Raw genomic sequence first — 25,176 nt, forward strand, 5'->3', positions numbered from 1 at the left:
GTTCGCTTTTTTACTTTAGCATTAAGAAATCTAAGAGGGTCCCTTGTGCCTATGAACTGTTTGAAACAATGAATTAACCAATCATTTTCGGAGAAGGAAAGCAAGTCAACGGTCAGTTGTAAAGTTGGAGGAGACAAGTTTCAGATCCATGTTCATGGAGAAATGCTATCCCAACGCCCACATTGGATCATGAAGATGAAAATCCCAGCCATTCATGTATGCACAGATCCACGGATGCTTTGCAGCATTATCTCGCAAGAAGCAGGTCTCCAATTGGGAATTGGGTATTCCTGCAACCTATTCTGAGATTGAGACCAATCCCATGTTCAATTCTGGTTTTTAAAGGCTTGTGTCCAGAAAGAGAGGGAGCAAACCCACATGACTAAGATTACTAGTTTGTGCTCTTATGTCTAGTCTTTTGTTACCAGCTCTTAGTCCCATGCTCATTTCTGGTTGTTTAAACCTTGTGTCCAAAAACAGAGGAAACAAACCCCACATGAGTAAGATTACTAGTTTGTGCTCTTGTATTTAGTATCTTGTTACCAGCTTTTTCTTCTCTGGACCTTTTAGCTTTGTCCCACCGAAAATGGCAAATGCTGGATAACCAAGGCATATCTCTGGTTCAGAGTTCAAATCGTAACCCCACCACTTAAATTTGGACAAATATCTGGTTTGGTAAAAAACGATTCTCTCCGGAGACTGGGGATGCGTGTCCAGGTCCTCCCAGCTGTTGGATGACTCACCGGACTCTCTTCACTCTATGGAGAGGAGCCGGATCCTTCCCTTTTACCCTTTCATTTTCTACAAATCTCTACTTTCAGACTACTCTCTCTCTCTCTCTCTCTCTCTCTCTCCCTTCCATGGAGATTCAGTGATTCACATCAGTTTTGTGTGGATTATAACATAGCTTGTATCTATGCCAATAATTACTAATGCAACTCAATTTCTGATGAGGTTCTGTTTAGTTTAGTTTGGGTTGGTTTGGTTTGGTTTGGTTTCTGAATGATGTGTCTTGCTTACCCAGGTTTGTGCATGGATGACTTATTATGGTTTATTAACTTGTGCAGTTAGGATAGTCATTGGTCCTTTGAGAATTATATACAATTGATCTTATTTTCATTGATGGATAGATCCTTTTATTTAGGCTGTGTTTGGTATGTATTTTCAGAATAGGTTTTGGGTCTAGAACACATCCTGAAGAGAGAAAATAAAGAATAATCAGGTTTCATGATGTGTTCTACACTTATAATCAATTCCGAGAATACATACCAAACATAGCCTTAATCATTTTCGTTAGATGTACAAGAGAATTGGTAGAACTAATCTCTTTGCTTCCCTCCCTTTTGATGGATGACTACAAGTAATTGAAGGAATTACAAGTTCTTTTGTCGGAAATACGGTTGGTTTTGCTCACGTAGTATCTTTAAACCTCATGTATGTGATGCACTACTAATCTTATTGTCTATTGTGATAAGTTGATAGCTGGGACAACTCAGTGTATGATCCATGGGGTCCTCATGAATTGTGATGCTCTATGATCCTCTTGAATGTATCCATCCCTATGCCAGGAAGGGGGATCCCTTCCTCCTATTGTAACCAGAAAGCAAACAGGTTAGCAGTTTTATAACAGTAGAGATCTAACTTTTAATCAAAGTAGATAATTTTTTTTAGCTGAAGATGCCTACTACGTAGACATTCACATTCACAACATCTTCACAGAGTCATTTAAACAGTCTCTTTTGAAAGAGGGCAACTTAATAAGCCACCACATGCTTTGTAAAAAAAAAAAGATGTGGTTTAATTTAAGTACAAAGATATTAAGGCATTGAGGCTGCCAGCTTCAAGAAAATGAAGAACAACTACAGCAACACTTCTCCAATGACACTGCTGGTTTCACAGGCTGTAAGACATGCAGATTTCCATATGCCAATATACCAGATTTTTAATCCAAAAACACTTTGATACTCAAGTGAGAAAATGAAAAGATAAACAGGAAAAGAAACAGAAGAGAAATGCCGACTACAAATCCATCTTCCTTGAATTATTTGGAAGCAGAACAAAGTATTGGGTTTACTGCTAAGAGGCTCTATTACTGACTTTCCCACTTGCTCTCTTGATTGACTCAATCCTTTGAAGCCTGATCTGCTCTCTAAACTTGGCTATGAACTCGGCTGCCTTCTTATCAACCTCACTATCAACCCCTGCATCAGTGCCAGTGTTGGATACAGCTTCCTCAGTGTCTAAGCTTCCTTGAGTGTCATCATAATCAGCATCGGCATCAGCCTCAGTCTCACCATCCGAGTCTTCATCAGCTTCCACGATAACCTTGTCATAGGATTCTTTCTTCTCTTCAATCTGATACTTGGAAAGGGGTGACTTTGGCATTGGGCAGGGACTCTCTGGACTAGGTTTCTCAGTGCTCATCTGCCACTGATCGAACCCTCCTGCTCTTCTTCCAGTTTTTGTCATGAACATTGCTTCAACCTCCTTCCATCTCTTCCCTTTTTTGTCCTCCAGCCGCTCTCCGCTGTATTCTCTTGCTTTCCTGGCCTCTACATTGGGTTCACTCGCTCTAACTGTTCGAACGGATTTGGCCATCGCTTCGGTATGGACTCTTGATTTCACTTCTTCCCTTAAGGTGTCCAGGCTAGGATCTCTTTTGTTCCTGATGTCCACTCTATTGCTCTTACTCAAATCCTCCAATTCATCTTTGAAACTTTTCTTCATTACCATATTCCCAGAAGAATACCCATTACTAACTGGATTAGAATTCGATGTGATCAGTGGAGATTTACGGTAAGTGGGGGGAGGCGGTGGAGGGGGAGGAGGGGGACACGATGTGTAATAACTCTTCTTCCTTCCTGAATCTTCCACGTTCTTGGCTCGCAATTCTGGTGAAAGAGAAGGTGAAGGAGAGAGTTTCCTAGGTGAGGGTGATGTCGAATTAGTCCGAGCTGTCCATGACACAGATCGAAAAGATCGAAAGCGGAGCCTGTCCCTGTCGATTTCAGCTTCATCAGCTGAGGGAGGAAGAGAATAAGGAGGAGGGGTAACACCTTCAGATTCCTCTTTCATTTCCATCCTTCCAGATCTCGATCTCCAAGGAATTGGGGAAGGAAGGACTACATTTTCCTGCAATCTCTCCTCCAAATCTAGAGGATCCACAGCCCCAATATCCCCATTCCTAGTTTTGAAAGAACCATTAGAAGAACTTCTGGAACCAGAACTGGACCTACTAAGAGAACTAGAGAACCCGTCTAGATCCACAGCCCCAATATCCCCATTCCTAGTTTTGAAAGAACCATTAGAAGAACTTCTGGAACCAGAACTGGACCTACTAAGAGAACTAGAGAACCCACGGGGTTCTCTAGAGAATTCAGAAGCATCTGAGTCTGAAACCCTCGACTTCAAGCTCCGAACAGGCAAAAGCAGAGGTTTGTTACTGATCTTAGTAACGGTGCTTCTCTGTTCATCATCAACTGGACTTTCTTGCTCAACTACAATCATGGGTTCCCCTCTAAAGTAACAAGAATTCCAAGTTTGAACCTTTTCATCAGACCCAAATTGGCCATCGACATCATCGTCAAAAACCGACGATACCTGAAGAATTCTAGAGACATAATTTTGTGCAGTATCGATTTTTGATTGGTTTTCCTTCTCTGTTTCAACATTTCTACGGCTGAACAGGCCATAAGATACAGCAATACCAACGAATAAAAGATGAAAAAGCTCCCAGCTTCTGGTGAGAACAGATTGGTTTAGGAACTCAGGAGCTTGAGAAGGGAAAAGGGGAAGAATAACGAGCAAAACTGTAACAAGAACAGATTTACCCAGGAAATGCCAGTAGAACTTACTTGGGTTTGGTTGGGTTTGTAGCATTGGATAGCCCATGTCTGAAACTAGCCGTTGGGATTTGCTGAAATCTTTTGCATCCTCCATTGAAGAAGAGAGACAAGCTCTTCTTATTCGTTTTGGGTATTGAAGCTTTGCTTTCTCACAGACGAATGAGTGAAGAGATGATGAAGAGAAATGATAAAGAAGACTTAAGGTTTAAGGAAAATGGAAAAGCAGAGAGGAAAGTTTGAGAAGAGATGAGAGAGCAGATTCAAGCTTTGCTTTGCTTTGCTTTGCAGCTTTGGTTCCTTGTTTTTACCGTTTGGAATCAAAATGACACAAATAACCTCTTGCCTCCATTATTTTTCTTTTTTTTAATAAATGTTGGATTACAGGATTACTGGAGGAAGAAAATCAAAACACACAATATCACTTCCTTTGTCTGCCATGGATTTCGATTCAAAATCTGATCAGAATCAATTTGGAACTAGTTATAACCCTAGAAATTGGAATTGATAAGAAGAATTTTTTTTTTTCAATAAAAAAAACTTGTAAATCTTGTTATAAAAAATAATAATAATAACAATAAGTTCATCAATTTTCTACTATTTTACTGATTAAAAGAAGGAAAAACCCATAAATGAAGATCTATGTACATTCATGACCGATTCAAATGAGAATTATAGGATTCGGCATAATCACAATTAGGGTTCAATTCATTTTGAGTTGAAGTGACCGATTTCAATCCGATTTCTAAAACCATGGACTGCACTGAAGAGAAAACCTTTTGTGTTCACATAGCCTTATATGGAGCAATATCTTGCAAAATAGGAGTACACTTGGTAGCATTTCTTGATCTTCAACTCTTCGTAAAAAAGTTGGAGGGAAAACATTAGAAGTTTTTACCATTTTATCAAAAAAAATAGATCTTGAATGTGATATGTACTAAATCCAGATCACTCTTTGTTCCCAAAATTTTCTTGATCTCCCACCCTTTGTTCCATATGATTAAGTCCTTAGGTTTTCGAAATAATGTATAAAGAAGTGCTTTGAATCATTGTTATTAATCATCTCCGAAATGAACCACTGTGATACAAACCACTTTGGTCATTGTTGGGGTTATAGATAATATTTTGTTCTTAATAGTACATATGAGGAACAAAGAATAGCTTATTAATTATATAGGTAATTAGTGTGTGATTGAGTCATAAATATATGAAAGAGGGACAAACTTGGGATATGGGAAAAAGATGGGGGGACAGTCAAGTAGCGTGAGATGTGGTCTGGATTCTTCTTTTGGGTGCCTACGCATTCTTTTTTGGGGGCATTAGTTCTCAAAGTGGGTGTGCTTGGAGAAAACGCTTTTCCTCCCTTTCTCTACATTTTTAAGGTGCATCTTTGAAATGTATTTTTGAGAAGAAAGAATGTTAGATGCTCTTGTGGTAAGTTATCCGATAGAGGGACCATTGTTAAAACACATGGCATGCATACATTTGATAAGTAAAATCTATTTATATATATATATATATATATTGAGAGAGAGAGAGATTACAACCAGCAATTCAAAGTGATAGAATTTTAAGGTCATAGTCATGTCATACAATATTAGGGATTCGCTATCTAAACTCTAATTCCTTGGAGATCAAAATCCTTCTAGGTTTATTCTTTTTTTTTTTTAAATGAAAATTCTTTTTGGTTTTGAATTCGAAATAGTTATTGTTGAGTTGTATAGGGTCATAACCCATATCAGGGAGAAGAGGTTAGGTTGGTGGATGAAGATGTATATGTATATATATCCATCTAGCATGGAGAATCCATATACAGAAAATAAAAGAAAAAATGTAAATGCCTTTCGACCTCCTTGTGGGTGTAGGCTATGGTCAAACCACATAATCGTTGTTTTCATCTTCCGCTTACTTTCCTTGTGATTTCTATTTCTTCTCCCATGGGTTTTGTTGTATCTTTTTTTTTTTTCCCCTCCCCTTATATTTTGGTTGCTTCCCTAATCTAGGGTTTAATCCATTTTTTCATTTGGCCTTTCTTAGGTTCTAGCCCTTCTATGTGGCATTATATTGTTTCACTTTTCTTTTAATATGTATATATTTGAATTCATCAAAAAAGGAAAATAACAAAAAGGGGAAGGGGGGGGGGGGAGGGAGAGGTGCCTATGAGATGCACCCAAGTGTCAACTCAGCTGGTGTATATGCATAAACCTAAGCCAAGGCTATCAGATATTAATCATACATTCCTATGTAATTGAGAGAGAGTTTTATTTGTTGACAATCACCTCCCCCCACAGAGGGTTTTGGTCCTCTAATACAGAAGGACCATTTTATGGATCAGGATCAGCTTTGATTCTATCTTGCCCTAGAATGTTCTGATGCCCCTACCAATAACCTTAAAGTATTCTAAAGGGGAAGACCACCCACTAAGAAAGAGGGAGATAATTAGTACAAATGGTTTATTGTAAAGATTTGAAAGACACCCATAAGTAATTAGTTGTGCTCTTGTAGTTGGCCACTCCGGAGAATTCTGTACCCATCCTCTCGGTCCTCATAGGATATATATGGTATATATATATATATATATATATATGTGGACAACTTTAGAACTTGTGGAGTGTCAAGAGAGAGAGAGAGAGAGAGAGAGAGAGAGAGGTGACAAGGTATATATCCATGCATCCTCCTTTACGTGAAGAATTTTTGTGACCGAAAGTAGCGTAGGAATTAGGGAAGACTTGTGAACAAGGGAGTTGATTCTTTTTTAATTTGTGCTAATAGTAGTATAATATTAGAGATACACAAACCCATAGGCACGTATGCGTTTTTCTATCTATTTCTTGCAACTTTGGATTAGATTCTTTAAGCTAAGCTTATTATGATTCCTCTTCATTCCTCCAACCAATACCAATCTAGTCCAAAGCATTAGTTCATTCCTGGGTTGCTCCATTTTCCATTTACATATCCGTGATTAACTTCTTGATGTTTTTAAGAGAGAGTTGTGGGGAGACTTCATGCATTTGATTAATAAGTTTTGTAACAGTATTGAAATCTATTAGAGCAAACACCAAGAAAATACTAAAATAAACAGGCAATAGATTCGCACAACACAGAGATTTAACGAGGTTCATACATCGGTGTGGTGTGCTACGTCTTCGGGCGAAGAAGAAGATGTTTTACTATGCAGAAGAGAGATTATACCCAAGAAACGGCGAGAAAACTTGCCCTGAAACCCTAACTCGAAAAAACCCCCAAATTATAATGATTTGCTCAACAAGACAACAATACATTATATACTCCAAGTTGCGGGTCAATCCATTGAGTCCCGGTCGATCCAATCGAACCGGGGTTGGGCCGATCCATCACAAATCTCAGAAAAACTTCCCATTCTGATCGCCACTAAAATATGTTGGAGCGGGTCAATCTTCGAAACGAGTCAAGAATTCGAGACAAACTTAACAAAACCCAATCCAAACTTGAAATGCACCCAACCTAAACCATGTTACATACTGTGTTAATTAAGAAAATTAAGTTAATTTCATAGGTTGAGGTTGAGAAACCAAGACTGAGTCTGGTTAGAATCGTCTTCCATTTGCCTGGTTTTTTTTGTGGAGATGTGACAACTCAAATGTTTTGAATCAATTGATTTATAGTAATATGCATTGTTTCTGTGGATGTCCTGTGACATTGTTGTGGGTTGCCTTTATGAACTATGGGCATGATTTTGGGCCAGATCAATTAGCCGACTATGATACAAGACTTGAGTGAACTCAACATCATTATAGGAGATTGTTGGGGATACGATGTTTTTAATTCTATTTATGGCAAAAGTGGGACAAATTTTAGATTTTCTAAAGTTTTATGGGTATTTCTGTAAATTTTTCATATAGGGTTTCGCTATATATTTGTAGTGTTGTTTTATAGTTGCCCTTGTTGGTAACCTGGCCACGTGGTGGTAATGACGTGGTCAGTTTGGGTGACATGGATAAAAATGATGAAATGGCAGTGTCCAGTGTCACCAATGAGATAATAGAACCGCTTGGTATACATGGAGTGGTTTAATACATCATTAATAGGTGGTGCGGGTTTTTGGGTCAAAACTAAAAAAATTGGCCTATTTATGCTCGGGGGCATTTTCGGTATTGAAAATGAAATTTTTGAAAGATTGGTTCTTCATGAAAAAGATAGATTGTAATTTACCGAGTCTAGTGCATTTGATTTCGTCACATTCTGATTCCGTATGAAGAAGTTACGGCATTTGTGACAGTTGATGGCAGTTACGGCATTGAAGATGAATTTTTAAAGGAAATGTTCTCCATGTAACAATACGACAAAATTTCAATCTTTCCAACGGTTCAGATTTCATCGTGTTTCGATTCCGTATGAGAAAGTTGCGTCATTGGAAAAGTCTAGGGGCATTTTGGTATTTTTATATGACTGAGTCAAATGATTAAGTCTTCTGGAAAGTCGTAGAACGTCTAGTTATGGTTCCAACGCACTTCGTTTCATCTCTATCGGATATCGTATGAAAAAGTTATAAGTGTTTTCGTGAAGCCGGTTCGAAAATCCGAACTAGAAAATCAATAGATGCTCTCAGTGTTGGGTGGATTTTTTGGATTTTAATTTTGAAATTTCAGGGGCTTTTGTGCAATTTCAAGGTTTTAAAAGGTCTGAGTTGATTAGTGTTTTTGGCATTAAAGTTTATAGAAACAGGGGCTTATGTGCATATAAGAGAATCAGAGGGATCCTTAATACACGGCTGAGATTGAGTCACGTCGATCAGATTCCGATCTGACGGTTCGTACAAGAGCTTGCGTTGAAGATGCTTATCCGAGGCTTCTCATTGGTGGAGTGTATTAGATATGATGGTCTGGCGCTACACCATATTGCATTGACTAGTGTGTGTCGCATGTGCATCATCACCGAAACTTAGATTCTAATCCCTTAGATCTGGGTCAAGTAGATCTTATAGATCCAGATCTAATGGTCTATAAATGATTCTCCTTTATGAGTTAAGCCGACATAGATCGGGAATATACGCTGATATAGCCAATTCGTGGTCGACAACACTTCTGACATGTCAGCTCCTACGTCATGATGACATCATCAAGATTCAAATCTAATGGTTTGGATCTATTGTCCGTTGGTTTAATCAGACGGATTAGATTATAAGATCTTTTATATGAGATCTACAGTCATATTTCGCCCCTATTGCACGCGCCGCCGGTGTAGCTTACGCCACCCCTACTAAGATTTTATTTCAGGCCTATCTCATTACTCTAACTTCAAATGGTCATATCTCTCTCATTTTAACTTGGATTTGGGTGATTCAAGTTGAAGATTCTTCATCTCTCCGAGCTCTACATGCCTAAGGGAAGAAAACAAAGAGGGGAGTTGCAGAAGTGGCCGAATATTTGAGTTGAAGCTCAAAGAAGGCTTAGGCTTTGAATGCAAAACCTATAGTCTCTTGTACTTGATCCATAGCCTCCATTAGAGACTTGAGAAGCTGTTGGAAGACAAGGCAGCAAGCTTCATTGGTGGTAGCCAAGAAAAGGGAAGAGAAAAGAGAAGGAGAAAGAAGAAAGGGAAAAGAGAGAAGAAGCCCATTTATGCTTGTGTGAGCCATTGTTGAGCCATTAGGGTTCTAACAAAGGAAGAGAGGAAGTGGAAAGAAAGAAGAAAGAAGATGAGAGGTGGTGTGCCTTGATGAAGCTAGGGTGACCTTCCACAAAGGAGGAAAGAAAAAGAAAACAAAGGAAAAGAAAATGAAAGGAAATGAAAGGAAAGAAAAGAAAAAGAGGAAAAGTATCTGTATGACACACTCACTGCCAGAGTGTTTCAGACACAGACTAATTTGGATTCTAAAATGCACTTGAAGATTCAAATTTCTTCATTAACTTAGGGGAGATTGAAGATTCTAGTGGACTATCAGAGTTCTCGATCCCATCTTCGGAAACCAGTGATCAGAGACATTACAGAGTTGTAAGTTATTCTACACTCATTGAGTGCGCTTTTGATTTACTGTACTTCCATTGTATGCTTAGCTAGGTTATATTGCCATAGACCTATGCTATGTGAGATATCATTGTAGGGCATAGTTATAAGCCCAACCTTATCTATGTAATTGGTGTTCAGTGGGTGCTGGACATAGGGACAGTGTGTTCCTTGGTAGTTACCACTATCTAAACATATCTGCCATGGGTGTCGCCTCTCAGGTTATTCTGAAAAATTGAGGTGAAGACTTAGCCTTTGTAAGTCAAGGGTGGAAACTGGGAACGTGTTCCCTTGGCTGTGGGTGCAGTCATAATTAGTATTGAGTAAATGCTGAGCTCGACAGTGGGCATTACTCCGTGCATGTAGGCAACTGGCCAAAGCACGTATTTCTTATGTTGTGATTGTGCATGCTAGTATTGTATTGTGGATTAGAGTGTGTGTCTGCAGGATGGGTGTGTACATCTGGTAGACCTGACCAGTTGGTGGTGCAGTGTGGATGTGCATACGACTATGTATGTGACAGTCATTGTCGTGTGGGGTCTGGATCAACTCTCAGCAGCAATACATATTATGTGAGTAACTTCGTTCAGCAGTGAGAGTTACCAATAGTTCACATAGTAGCTTTGGGCAACATCAGTAGACTGTGATTGAGAGTAAGCCACATCAGCTAGTGACTTGGTAAAAAACCAGCTGAGGGAAAGTTTTTGGACACACTGATTCACCCCCTCTCAGTGTCAGCCGGGACCTAACTTGTAGCACTAGGTTTTCTTTCTCTATAAGCAAGCTGAGATAGGTGTGAGGACTGAGGACGAGTGTTGAAACCCTTTTCTCCATTGACAGTGAAATATGATCTTATTTCACCCAGGAAGTAATTTATGTACATTGTGTGATTGCTTGTTATTGTTTTTCCATTCATTTTCTGTATTATTTTAGGGTCATGTTTCTACAAAGAGTTGCTCCAATTTATATAATTCTATCTTATTTCATCAAACTTTACCATATTTTTTGATAGATAGGTCCCAACTTCAACTTTTGAACTCTTAATCTTCAACTATTGGTCCTTGCCAATTGAATATCCCTTGGGGTTACCAAATTTTACTTTCTTGAAATGTTGGTTCTTGCCAATTTAACTATTCCCTTAAGGTTACCAAATTTTACTTTCTTGAAGTGTTGGTATTTGCCAATTGAGCTATATACCCCCTTGGAGGTTGGCAAATTTAACTTTCTTCATCTTGAAGTGTTTGTCTTTGCGAATTGAGCTATATATCCCCCTTGGAGGTTGCCAAATTTAACTTTCTTAATCTTGAAGTATTGGTCCTTCCCAATTGAGTTATCCCGTTAGTGTAACCTAACTTTGCTTTCTTTCCCTTTATTAGACAATGTAGATAAATTAAAGCCATGTATTTGTGTGTAATGAATGTTTTGGAAAAGTGCTTCCTAAGAATAAAGCCTTTAATGATCATTACCAACCAAACCATACATTCTTATCTATATAATTACCAACATCATGAGTGTTTCCTCCACTTTAATACCGTTTGGTTAGAAGCAGATTGAGTGAAAGTGAAGTAATCAACTTTTTTTTTCTTTGCATCCAAATATTATTGGATTTTTTTTTATTTTTTATTTTTTATTTTTTTTTGAATTGAAACTAAGCTTTACTTCTATGAAAGTGGCTTGGGAAAATTTTCAGCCCAGAAAAAAAAAAAGGGGTTTACAAGAGAGTGGGTGGTTGGATTTCACCAAACTTATTTTCAACTTTGAGGCTCTTGTTGCCAGGAAATCAGTAGCCATTGCATGTTTGAGGAGTATAGTGGAAATTAATCGAAGTTAAAGAATGAGCAAGTAGAAGACCAGTCTAGAGTTGCCTAAGTTTTGTTATGATGAGATGCTAAACACCTTTTTTTTTTTTTTTTTTTCAACGGCCACACAATGTTGACTGGTTTAGGGAACAATTGCAGCAGTTGTTGAGACAACCATATTTCCTTGATTTTCCATCCTAATTGGGCAGCCTTTGAAAGCCCCGGAATACACTTTTGATTTATCCTAACTAAATGGGCCAGTTACATAGATTTATGTTAAAAAAAAAAAAAAAAAAAAACTCTGGGATATCCCATTTACGACCAATCGGCAACATGGATCTTTGCCCTCTAGGCAGTTCAATTAGATGCCATATTAGGGTGAAGATCTATCTTTTGTACGTCTTTTTTTACCCACTTATCAATGGTTGTTTTTTACCTATCCCTAGCTCTTTTAGCTCCATCCATCTGAATCTAGTCACTCCTCTGTACTGAGGTATCCAAAGTCTTCCTTTGAACATGTCTAAACCATCATAACCAACATTCTCTGAACTTATCCTGAATTGGAGCAACTTCCAAATTAGCTGTAAACTGGTCATTCCTCACTCTCTCTCAGGTTTTTGTTGCACATCTATTTCAACATTTTTATCTTTTCCACACTCAACATATTTATATTACGCTTTCCAATTGTCCAACATTCTGCACTATACATCATAGAGGAATACAATGATCACATAACACTACAGACGCTCATTTCCACTTCATTTATACTACTTTAATTCTGTGACTAAGTTGTTCCCTATCATCATATAATCTAATTCAATCATAATAAAAATATCCCTGACACAAAAATACCATAAGCCCATCCTGAGTTAGTCCGAAGTTGGCTGGAAACATGATTAAATGCTTCCATGGTTGATCCATTTGAATTGGTCGATCTGAATCGCAATCCAGATTCCGGAATACTCAAAAACCGGCCGATTCAACTTGTTTTTTTAGGCTTTTAACCGATTCCGGCCGATTTCGATTCCTTGAACCTGGAGAGCCGATGGTCCAGTCTCCGGACAACATAGACACTTTCCGAATTGGACTGGATTCGTTCTTTGTCTTCTTCCACCTGAAAAGAAAGGGGCAGAGAGAGAGAGAGAGAGAGAGAGAGAGATGGCCAGGCAAGAAGGGTTTGTGGAGGCAAACAATACAGAGGGAATCATCGTTAGAATTGAACACAAGTCTCGCAAGATCGAAAGCTTACTCAAACAGTATGATCACTAGCTGTTCTCCCTATCTTTCCCCTCTATTAACTTCTCCTATTTCTTTTGTTGCAGGAATTGTTGAAAATTTTTACTTATATAATTTTTTTTTTTTCCTCTTTCTGAAACCTTAGATTGATCCTTGCACCAGGTCCAAACCAGTTGAGGCCCTCAAAACGGCTCTTGAAGGCGCACCCCCGAAGACCAAAGATGAAAGATGCAAAGTACCATTCGTTATTTCTTCATTTTTTCATTTACTTCCGACTAAAATTATAATTTTTTCAATGGTTCGATTTTTGATAAAAGGGAATTTAATTTTTAATTTCAGTCTGCGAATTGGATTGTGGTGCATCGTGCTATGATGGCTATAAAAGATGTTGATGGGATGTTCTCTGCATTGGATCCTGAGTACTATGACATTCTCATGAAGTGAGCCTGCTCTTTTCCTACTCTTTTTGTTTCATGCTTTGTACCCTTATTTAGTTTTGATCAGTTATTAGAATTTTTCATTTTTGGTGGTGGTCATCTGTTTATTGTTTTATTTTGAGAGGTTGGTTTTGTTTCCAACTACTAATTGGGTTATCACGTAGTGGGGTAAGGGGAGGGTAATCGATTTACATACTTGGAGGCTAGTGTGTATCAACTTCTAAACCTGTGATTCATTCTGCTTTGCATGGTAAATCCTATTTTTTCATTCCATATATATTTATAAAGCAATGCCATCCTTCTACCAGGGGCAAAATATGGTCTTAGTTCCAACTTAGTTGGTCAAGGCAGTGTATGAAAGCATCTCCCAGGCTTCTTGAGCATGGATCGAGTGAGTCATGAATAAGTCGAGCACTACTAGGCTCAGTAGGTGTCCTTAGTTGATGACTTGAGTCTGACTCTGAATACCCCTAAAATTGGTACAACTAGTTGGGGTTCTACGATATGGGGCTATTGACTTTGTTATTTATTTATTAATTTTTAAAACTCTTTCTGAAGTTTCACACTCAGCCACCATAATATTATCGTTATTCATCGTAATTTCTGCTGCCTTTTTCTACTTTGGCACATTGATAATATTTCTTTTTTTCTCTTTACATAGGTTTTATTGTCTTATGTCTTGGGTTCAATTGCATATAGAGGTTTTGTTGTTGTCAATATGTGATAACACCTCCTTAATATAAAAATACCTCCATCCCCCACCCCCTCCCCTCCCCTTTTGACCTGTTGTAGTCACCAAGGCCTTTGAAATCAGTGTGCCACCACTAAGATTTTCATTTTCAACTTTTGGACATGTAAACAATGAAGTGTTGTTCTTGTTTGATCGTTGAGTGCATTCACAGTTGGTTGGGTTTTACCACTTTTCCAGTTCTCTTGAAATGCTGTACGAAGTAAAAGTTAAGTGGTTGTTGTGTCCATTGCTACTTCTTTACTCTTCATTAGTGTGTTTAGTAACACTACAGCCCCCTCCTTTCCCTTCTCACTGCAATAACATTTGTTAAGAAATAAAACAGTACCTAGACTGTCGAAGTCCCAAGTGACAAGAACCAAGTATCTAGAGTGTCTAATTATTGAAAGCTCCAAAGATAGCTTGCAATTCTTATCTATGAAGGAGAAATCTGCGGAACCACGTAGTACAGGAGAAGTTCTTTTTTTAATAGGTAGGCCCCAAAGGAGAGCTGAACTCATGACCTCGTAATTGTGAAATGTTGGTACTTACCAACTGAGCTATCTCCTTGGGGTGCAGGAGAAAACTTCCTGCCCCAAAGATAAAAGAAAAGAAAAGAAAAGAAAAAGGAAAACGAAAATGTTAAGGTGGATTGCTAAGATGTAGTTTTTCTAGAGGCGTTAAGCCTTGGTAGAGTTTAGATGGTTTCTGTTAGAAGCTAAGTGAAATAATTGGCCAAGGCTGCACCCTACTCCTCTATGTAACAACTTGTTTGTGCTTTCTTTGTCCGATACTTAAGCTTCATTGCAGTAGCATTTTGTGAACCTGCGAATGGAGTCAATGGACCTCTTATTATTCTTCCGTGTTACCCTAGATTCACCCTCTTTTGATGCTCATCTGCCATGTTCTTAAACACAAAGTGAACTAAATTCAGCTCTGGTATCAGCCTTTAAATACCTAATGAACCTGAGTCCAGACCCCAAATCTAAAACCTTATTACAGTTTGGCTCCGTTTGTTTCCGGGTGAAAACCATGCAGAAGGGAAATTTGCTGGTAAATGAGTACATAAAGTTTGGATTTTGCTTGAAAATTTCCCTTTTATGCTGTTTTTACCTGCAAACAAATGGATCTTATAGAAATATAGTTTTCTCACCTATTGACCTATTTTCTTATAATTGTAAGTTGTGTTTTCAGATGTCACTCACTCTATTATATTTTTATTATAGTTGAAAACTGGAACTGTATTCTTCAGTCTCAGCTCCGTCCTTTTAGCCTACAAAAATTTTAACCTTGTTGGCCAATTTTTATCTATGTTTTGAAAATCCCTAACTGCAGGGTTGACGCTGTATCATTGCAAGTTTTCCTACATGAGGTAGGCTTCCTTGGGATGGCTGTTGGTCTGTGTATGATGCTAACTGGTCTAGGAGACCCTTGACAATGGGAAAGGGGAGCATAGTGGCAACATCCCTATCTGATCCTTTCCCATATAAGGGAAGGAGTGGATAGAATATTTTTGAATCTCAGATACTTGAACAACACCCTAGCCAAGCAAGTCCACAGGGAGGAAGATCCAAAGATGTACATATTCTGATTTATGTCCCCGAGGCTAGACCTAGCCCTTGTTCGAGGAACTTATAACAATTTGGTCATTCTGATAGTTATTCTTTCATGTGAAATTCAGCAGGACTACGTCTTTATTCTGCTAGTTTATTTTTCTCTTACTTTACTTTATAACAAACCCTAGAGGTGGTTTGGTTACTCTAAAAACAGTGTTTATCCTGAATTCTGGATTAACCTGAGTTTTAGCTTATCAGAAGAGATTTCTTGGTGGCTTCTTGTTTTGGATTTGTTATTTAAAATTTTAGGTTCTTCTTAAGTTTCCTGGGCCTCAAGACCTATGGTTCTAGCACAAGACTACTAAGAGAATTGGGATTTTCTTTCTCCCTTGCATGTTGGGATGCTCCACGCATCTTCAAGAAATCTGTCCTATCCCTTTAAGCTTCAATGGAATTATCTTTCAGTTAAAGTTGCTAATTTTGTCTGAGTTCAAGGAAATTGATTTCAACCATAACTCTAACAGGCATTAGGAGAATTTGTAATCAATGGTGTAAGCACTGCTATAATCTCTTCACAATGAGATAATGATTTTCTATTGAGAGTGCTTAAAAATGGATGAAGTGTAGTTGGGGTCTCATTTCCCAAATAATTGGAAGTAATGGATCTCCCTTGCAAAAGTTTAATCTCACTTAGTCTACATGACAAAATGAAACAACAAACCAATATTAATTCTCTTCAAGCAACAACCAAAAGAGAGTATGAGGATGACCTTTAAAATAGAAACTCTAAGTAATTTACATGAGGCATATTGTCTTTAATTTTATAATAAAAAAATCTGTCATATATGTCAATATTTTTGGCTAAGTACTCAGAGAAATGATTTAATGTAAACCATCTTTTCATCTTTCCAGCTAGAGAGGGTATGGTTAATTTTGTAAGTAACCCACACTGTCAAAGAATTCTTAAATATTTACTGCTTAGATGGTCTATCTTGTTACTATCTAGGCCTTATGGAGAGGATACTAAATACAGCGCACTATTCTGCATACAAGGTTGATCTGGGTCTAGCTTCAATGGAGGTCTAATAATAGGCCTCTGTTTGGTCTCCCTATTGAGTAACTCTGCATAACTTCTTCTAATAGTGAATGGAGTATGTCATAACCTTTGTTGAAACTTATGGTAAAGGAAGGTTAAGACTCATTTAAGAAGCTAATGGAGAAAAGATTTTGAGGGCCTTTCAAGAAGCTCTTCGTATGCATGGTCTGAGGAGGATGTGATATGGATTGAGTTATCTGTGCTCTAGGACTGAATGATGCCCTTATTTCAGCCATTTTGGATAGATTGTGATCTGATCCAATGTGACTTTATTGACAACCCTAAGGACAGAATTCAATTTTTTGAATCTGCATTGTGTTTGGGTCTGAGATATAAGAACACACTGAGGGCTTCATGGAGTAATTTTAAAATTGAATGTTGAGGTCTAGTTTAAGTCCTATTTACAAGCAAGCAAGGACTGAACCTGCAGGTTTGGTCTTTGGCTCGGCAGGATGGATATAATGAAGTGCTATGTTCAGGAATATGCTTTTTGCAGCTTCTGATTTAACACATCGAAATGTATATGATATTCAAAAAACTGCTTTCTTGTCTGGAATTCTTCTGCTTAGATTAAAATGTGCATCTTTATATATTTATATGTATAATCTTTATTGCATATAGTTATGTAATAGAGCAATCCACTCACAATATATTTATCTCTCTCTCTCTCTCTCTCCCTCTCCCTCTTGCAGCCTTGCCTATGCATTCTTTGTTGCATAGACAGAGAGTTTGGTTCCTGGTTCCCACCAACAAATGTTCTAATCTAATTGGATGAACTTACTCCTTGTCTGTTATTATCTCCCCCACCCCCCCCACCCACCCCAAAAAAAGAAAAAAGAGAGCCATATCCCCCAGCCCACATCCGCCCCATGTAAAGGTGGGATTCAGTCCCAGGTCATGGTGACTACAAACTACGTTATTTGCGTGATGTGTATGGAAGTAGATGGGAGGGTGGATGCTAGTCAAGGATTTAGTACGTAGACTTGGATATCAGATTGTCCATGCCATTCCCTAATCAACTCAGCCGATGCTTGCCAGATTGGCTGAGTTTTAGGACAACAGGTGGTGGATTTAAGCTAACATCTTAGCAGGTTTCAGAATCCTCCCATTGGCAGATTACATATGGACACAACCAGAAAAATAAACTGATGATATTTCCCAAACGACACGTCTGATTTGCACCAAATTAATCAGATAACTAGGTCTCCTGAAGACCTTCAACCTTTCAAAGTATGGCTCCTATCTAATGGTTGGATTTGATAGAGCTCTTAATTAGTATGAGTTTAGAATTAGAAACTAAACAATTTCCACGCATCGACACAGCAGTTCAACTCCAAATTAACAATAGATTATCTACTCATAAGACGGACATCATACATAAAATCGATTGTAAATCAATAGCCATAATGCATAAATCAATGCCCACATGTAAGTAGTAACTAACAACATAATTAGTAACCAATTGTACTTCTCCAACCGCAGAGATAAACCAACAAATAAGGCTTCAAAACTTACCACCAATCGATGACCAGAATAGGGTATATTTTACCTTAATTTTGCTGATCAACAGGAATAGAAATAGCAACGTTACATCAGAATTAGTAACCAACAGAAGTAGTCCAACCGTAGATTAAGTCAGTCCCTCAATACAATCAGAGGAAGGCTTTGAACAGGGAAACAATAAAAGTTCACCATGGTCAGATAACTAGAGGAGCCATGACAACACCTTTATTATCACAGTGTAGAGGCTCAAAACAGAGACCCGCAAGCACTAATCTGTGGCAAAAATCTTCAGATGCAACAACAACATGTATCCAGCAATTTATCATCAGTGACCTTCTAACCGCAACAAAACAAGGTCAAGAAAGCACCACAGTAACAGTTGGCACAGGTATGAAGATTTCAGAATCAGTGAATAAGATTAGAGATATGACCAAGGCCTCTCAGCAGTAGCCTTAGACAAATTTTTAGCAGTTTTAATACGGTGTTTTGGGTTCATTATCGTGTGCCATTAACTTGCATAAGGTATCATGAGCCCGGGCCTATTAAAATGTGTTGGGCTAACATGCACCGGCCACCTAACCGTTAACATGCGTCACTTATGCTAATGTGTGGATTTGTGGTCTGCTAACATGTGCCAGCTAGGCATGCACATGAGAAGCCGGGTCAGGTTGACTTGGGGACCCATTGACTGGACATTTTGACCTATGACTGGTCTGGCCCATTTTGGTTCAGGCCAGGTTTGGATCTGATTCTCTGTTGTGTCACAGTGGGAGGATAGAATGCTGTTCTGTCTCTTATGTATCAGTACTGGGAGGACAGACCATCTCTCACCAACGAATAGAGTCTCCAAACCCCGGATCTGTCTCTCATAACCACGGTTTTAAAAATCGGGAATTGGATTGGGGAATTGGTCGATTCAGATTGGAAGTGGCTGTGACTGATCCAGTCGATTCTACTCTGTTTTCGGCTGATACTGGCTGATTCCAACTGATTCTTGATCCACGATTCCCTTTTGAAACCTTGCTCACAGCAAATAAGGCTCAATCCAATCTTAAGTTTTTCAACTTCAAAATCATTGGGTGTATTAGCAGCCCCTTTTTTATTAATAACAGCAACTAGGATTCTCCCTTGTGTGGAGAAGGCATACCCTTACAAAATAGTACAATATTAAATTAGAAACTAATCTTTATTTAAGATCAAACTTCTAGAGACGTTACAAAATAGAAAGAACTATTAAAATAGTAACTACTAGTAACATTTTTTCTTTTTTGGCTAACGACGGGTATCCAAGCCTTCGGCCTGACTAGTCCCGCGGGCCCATACTGACGCCACAACCGCATGGACCGGGTCATACCGGGGTTGAATGAGAACCATTCAACTATCACTGAAAGCAATGAAGAGCATTAAACACCCCCGTGTGAGTGGCCCCAAGCTGGTAAGAGGAGTCGAACTTAGAACCACACGCTTCCTGAGGGGAAGGTCCCTTGCCAACTCAGCTACTACCAGTAACATGTAGTAGAAACAAATGATAAGATCTTCTAACAACCCCCCATGCATGGACAACTTAATATGTAGTGTTAGGCCTAAGTCTAGCCCATGGTTTAAAGTATCTCCGATACCAATACGATACCCTCCGATACGTATCTTAAATTTAGCCGACCGATACGATTCACACCGATACAATACATGGAATTTTTAAAATCCTTTCGTATCGATATATATCCTACGATACATACCGATATGCATCAATACACCATTGATACACATCGATACGATACGATATGCATTGATACGACTCTATGAAAAATATAAAATGGAGGTGAAATCTATGTTTCGGTATGTATCAATCGGTGAGTATCGGTATGTATCGATCGATACGTATCGGTATGTACCGATACAGTGCGCTACGATCATATAATGGCCAAAATGGGTAATTTTTCAGAAAAATACGATTTTTTGAGGGGTTTTTGTTCCAAAGTTGCTGCCAGCCATATTTCTCTCTAACTAAAGTGGAAATCAAGGTTGGGAACAAGGATTTTACATTTATGGGACAACTACAAACCTTGAATTCTTAGTGCGATACCCTCAATTTAGTGTTTATGCATAATGCATGTTATCAATAGCTTTTTTTAACAAATTTTTTATGCGAAAGTGTTTAAAAAAATGTTTTCTATCCATTTATGTGTGTATCTTTAGCGTATCTCCAATACGATATGATACCCTTTGAAACTTATCTTAATTTTGGCCGACCGATACAGCGACAGATACCGATACTTTAATCCTTGGCCTAGCCATGAAGGATCATTTAGGCTTGGGCCTATGCTGGCTGGTCCATCTTCTCTTCGTCCTTGGCTGATCTAATTCAACAGGTGTATCCAAGCCTTTTACAACTAAGATCTGGGGAGATCGTAAAGCCAACTTGGTATTGGTTCCACACTGATCTTAATATGACAAAGCCAATACAGCCAATCCGATCGTGATCCTTAAATCCACGATGCCAATGCTTGTATACTTATTCATTTCATGCACACACAATGAACTTTTTTTACTGCGACTCTGAAAATAAGAAAGAAATAACCTTGATATTTTCGTAGTTTGACGGTTGCTTCTTCTAAAACAAGTATAAGACTTATACCTAACTACTTTGGTTCAGCTACACCATTCATGTTCCATCATTCTTTTTAGTTTACTGATGGTTGCTTCTTTTGTGAACTGTAATTTTGCGAAGTAACTATTTCCGATCATTTTAATAATTTGCAGGTACTTGTATAGAGGTTTGGCCACTGGAGACCGTCCTACATGTGACCAGTGCCTCCGGATTCATGAAAAGCTGACCGAGAAAGCTGGGTTGGGTTGCATATTGCGTGCCCTTTCTGACTCCGTCAACATAGTTTGATACTTGAATGAGCTTCAGGATTTTTAGACACAATGTAGATAACAAAAACATTTTTAGTCATTTACCCCTCTCTTTTACATACAGCTTTCACCTATTTGTGTCAAATAGACTGCAGTCTGAAGGTTGATGATTTTGTAGAAATGATTTTAATAAAAAATGTAGTTTTTACTTCAACACTGGGTTCCCTGATAATTGCTGGAGTTCAATTTTATCGTAATTTTTACTTCAACACTGAGTTCCTAATATTCCTACTTTAACACTAAACTCCCAGGTCCAGTCCCACATCTACGCTGCAGAAGAAAGAGTAAGGAGCCCAGTACCAGTGAGTTTAAAGCACTACATATATTAGTGGGTCATTCAATAATTCATTTTTAGAGATCTGAGCAACAGTGTGGGTTTCACCCTGTTTTGATATCGGATACACTTCTTATATCACATCATCTTTGGAGCTCATCAATGAAAAGGTGATAGTGACAAAGAGATGGATACAGCTTCCTACCATGAACAAGGATGATGCTGGATCCAATAATTCATCTCATCAATATTGTTGGGCCATTACTCTGTCTTGTCTTTCCTCTACTGGACATTTGGTTCTTGCCTTTAAAGGGATTGGTTGTGTACTAGCCTGCCTAGAATAGCTTCCTTGAGGAATTGAATTGTGTGATTGGTAAGTCTTTTTCCTGTGGTCCTATGATTTGTACTTTTGTTTATTTAGGAAAAGTGAAAGATTTCTTGATGGATATTATCCGTAGCACCAGTAGATTTCCTGCACCAACAAATTGAACCAATATCATAATTATCACTTGAGATCTTGGACTCATATTGGAGTCTTGACATCTTTTCTGTTTGCAGGTCCAGCTAGTACAGTGTCCTCTGGGACTTTGGTTGTACATACCACTAAGCATTTGGATCAGATCGAGCCTATGATATCACCCTCCAATACAGAGAGTTATCAGCCTCTAATACTGGTGAGGATCCGTATTTGTGTCGGTAGACAGGTAGAGCCAGATCCAACTTTCCGATAACTCTTGACTCAATTTAGCCTTATCCCAACTAAATGACCTCCGATGACTGAATTTTCAAATAGAGCAGGAAAGTGGGTTGTATCTAGATAGATTATCATTTCAGGATCTTCACTCCTGTGTTTGATCTAAATATCATTTCAAGATCTTCACTCCTGCGTTTGATACTTGCAGGAGTGACCCTGGGAGGTGAATGTGAAAAATGAACATTGGGAAATTCTCTCTGATTGACTTATATTAGCAACTATCATTGCTTGAGAAAGAAGAAGAGATAGAGATATAGTCATAGTTGGGAAAAAAAAAGAAGGCCAAAAGGAAGAATTCCCTAAAGCACTTAATGCTGCCATATGGATTAGTGATGTGGTAATTCTAGACTTGCTATGTAGTGTGTCGTTTATAGGCCCTAATGGGGCTGGTCTTTTATACTAAAGGGGGTGTTAAAGACAGAATCTTCCTTTAAGCTCTTACAGTTTTGTAAAGAGTGATACAATTAAAGGTGGAAAAAGTCCAGAGAAAGAACAACAGCAGCTGTGCATTAAATTTTTAAGAGGAATTAAATGGGACATGACGAAGTGGGGTTGAGAGATGAGTTGCAGCTTTTCCTGTTTAAAGAAGACATAGCACATGTCTTTGAATACAAAGACCCACCACGTGATAGGCTGGCTGCATATGTATCTAGGGTTCCTCTCCATTACTAAACAGAGATATTCCACCCACCCACCATGTGATAGGAGGCATAGGTTGGGTAACATAGCTTTTCACATTCATTTTTTAAGACATTCCCAATCTCCATATCGGAATCAATCAAAAAATTTAAATTATCTGATGTTACTCATATGATAAGGAAAAAGGTTTCTCCACTTCTCAATAACAAAAAAATATTTGTTTAAAATGAGTTGTTAATTTTATCTGTCACTTGGGTCTTGGAGGGTTGAATTTGCCAACAGTACATTTGATAGATTCTTAAATAAAATTTTCCACTTTTCCATACATAATTATGATTAATTTTTAGTATGAACCATCATGTTGTATATTCAATGGTCTAGAATTTACTCTTTGTTTTATTAAAACACCCCCCCCCCCCAAAAATTCTTTTGTTTGGGTAATGTGAAAGAGACTATTGAGATCAAAATTGGAGTTCACATCCTCTGCAGTGAGCGGTAAGGTGTGGTGAGCATCGGAAGCTCGAGAGCATCTAAATACACGCCTTAAGGGGCTCCTAGCCACCCAATGCTTACTGCACAGTGCAGTGGCTGTAAACAATTTTCACACTAAAAAATTGTCACAATAAAAGGGGTGAGGTTGAATCCTGCCTAATTTGGGTATCATTTGAGTTGCCAATTTTTATTAATTGGTTCTGATTTGGGATATTGGAATCGGTTAGTAAAGGATTCAATCTAGTTTCTTCCTTCCATACTTTGAACTGAATTAGATCCAGATTGATTAATTGAAATTGAATCGATTAACATCCTTAGACGTAGTTATGTAGATAGGACATGGATGGCCCGACCCACCCACCACAAAAAGAAAGGCTATAGACCAAGCGGTCCACAGTTTTATAATATAGTATACCAAAGTTTATAAGAGCCTTTTTTCCTTAACCCATGATCATCCCTTGATTAAGGGGTTTGGATGGAGTGCAGAGGGTATTGGGGAATAGCTGGGAGGGGTATTATCAACTTTTTACTATAAAGGCAGAGCATTTATGACCCTAGATGGATGTACTTTTTCTTCACCTACGGTGTAAGAAAATTTTTCCCAAAAGTTTTAAATATCAGACTCGATCGGGACTTGAATCAACTCCCCTAAATCCATATTTAAATTGGACAGAGCCGATTCTCCCAACTGATTTATAAAAATTTGATTGACCTATAAATTGCGCAAAAATATATAAAAAATTTAGAAAATGGAAAAAAAAATTCATATATCAATATAAAATTATAAGTTATGTCAATATCGCGTTGCAAACTTGGATGAAATAAGAAATCAAATTTAACCAATATTACTTGAAAATGGGGTGGACATTCCTATCATCAAAAAGTTATTATTTAATTATTGAATATTTTGTGGCCTTATAAGAAAAATGAGAAAACAAATTAATTTATTTTTTGCATACAATAATAATCTGAATTACCAAGAGCAGTACATTGTTTATCATGAATTATATCATTGCTTTTCTTTTATTTTATCACTTAAACTTATAAATATTTGGATATTTGATGTTCTTCAAGAATTTCTTAAAGATTACAAAATCGAGCCATCAAACATGTAGGTCTATGACCTAGATACAACATACGTCAATTTTCATAGCCAAAAAGTAACTAAAACAAAGGAAAAATTGAGTTTTACTTCTGTTTATGTGATTAACCTCCCAAATCCAAAATTTGGCTCCTCAGATCTCCCAAACATGAGGCTTTAAGTTGATTTTCAAAGCACAGATGTGTAGATCAGCCAAAAATATCATTGATCCCTAAGTTTCAACACCTGAGGTGGACGAACAATGAGATTTCCGATCCAATTTTTAGTATACACATGTTGGGAGTAAAGAATTTAGAATCTAAAGGCCTTGTTTGTTTGAGGGAAAATAGTGAAATGGAAATAAAGGAGTGAGAGAATTGTATTTTTTTTTAATAATTTTTCAAGATATGCATGTGTTTGTTTGCTAGAAAAAGATCCTCTCTAACTTGCCTCCATGTTTGTAGTATTCTCTTTCTCTATTTTCCTTTTGGAAGAAAGAATGCCATCTCCTATAAATGTGTCAAGACACAATAGATGCAAAAAGATCACACTAACCCTACTGAAGATGCTTGCGAGTGCCCTCTCATTGGCTACTCTCACTGGTGTGTAGCTGGAGGACATAGCATTCTCTTACCCTTTCTTTTTTTACTTCTAATGATTACATGAAAAATATATCTTCTTTTTCTTACTATCCTTTTCTATTCTTATGTTTTTTTAAATAAGACAATCCCCTTTGTATTTGATTACTACTCAAATTCATAAGTGAGATAAATTTTAATTCATAACCACTGTTTCTTGACTCACACTTGATAAAACTTGGTGACTCGGGTATTAAATTA

At 37.9% G+C, this 25,176-nt stretch overlaps 2 protein-coding genes across 3 annotated transcripts; one reads left to right on the forward strand and one right to left on the reverse strand.

Moving 5' to 3' along the window:
- Nucleotides 1-1,891: 1,891 nt before the first annotated feature.
- Nucleotides 1,892-4,125, reverse strand: LOC122083404 (serine/arginine repetitive matrix protein 1-like). Of its 2 annotated transcripts, XM_042651203.1 has the most exons (2): nt 3,324-4,125; nt 1,892-3,221 (listed from the first exon to the last, which is right to left on the reverse strand). In XM_042651203.1, exons 1-2 carry the CDS (start codon nt 3,937-3,939, stop codon nt 2,077-2,079), a joined length of 1,761 nt encoding a protein of 586 aa, XP_042507137.1. In that variant the 5' UTR covers nt 3,940-4,125; the 3' UTR covers nt 1,892-2,076. The 2 variants fall into 2 exon arrangements, with proteins under 2 accessions (XP_042507137.1, XP_042507136.1); XM_042651202.1 differs by having other exon boundaries at nt 1,892-4,125.
- Nucleotides 4,126-6,464: 2,339 nt separating this feature from the next.
- Nucleotides 6,465-21,251, forward strand: LOC122083274 (actin-related protein 2/3 complex subunit 5A). The gene is made up of 5 exons (XM_042651022.1): nt 6,465-6,491; nt 12,759-12,882; nt 13,025-13,097; nt 13,202-13,302; nt 20,942-21,251. Exons 2-5 carry the CDS (start codon nt 12,785-12,787, stop codon nt 21,075-21,077), a joined length of 408 nt encoding a protein of 135 aa, XP_042506956.1. The 5' UTR covers nt 6,465-6,491; nt 12,759-12,784; the 3' UTR covers nt 21,078-21,251.
- Nucleotides 21,252-25,176: the final 3,925 nt, after the last annotated feature.

Source organism: Macadamia integrifolia, chromosome 7 (genome assembly GCF_013358625.1).
Source record: "Macadamia integrifolia cultivar HAES 741 chromosome 7, SCU_Mint_v3, whole genome shotgun sequence".
NCBI lineage: Eukaryota > Viridiplantae > Streptophyta > Magnoliopsida > Proteales > Proteaceae > Macadamia > Macadamia integrifolia.

Bases quoted from the DNA above. Each gene is read 5' to 3' on its own strand.
- LOC122083404 (XM_042651202.1), bottom strand. From the start codon at position 3,939: ATGGAGGATGCAAAAGATTTCAGCAAATCCCAACGGCTAGTTTCAGAC.
- LOC122083274 (XM_042651022.1), top strand. From the start codon at position 12,785: ATGGCCAGGCAAGAAGGGTTTGTGGAGGCAAACAATACAGAGGGAATC. The intron at 13,098-13,201 runs GTACCATTCGTT...TTTTAATTTCAG, and splicing joins CCAAAGATGAAAGATGCAAA to TCTGCGAATTGGATTGTGGT. The intron at 13,303-20,941 runs GTGAGCCTGCTC...AATAATTTGCAG, and splicing joins TACTATGACATTCTCATGAA to GTACTTGTATAGAGGTTTGG.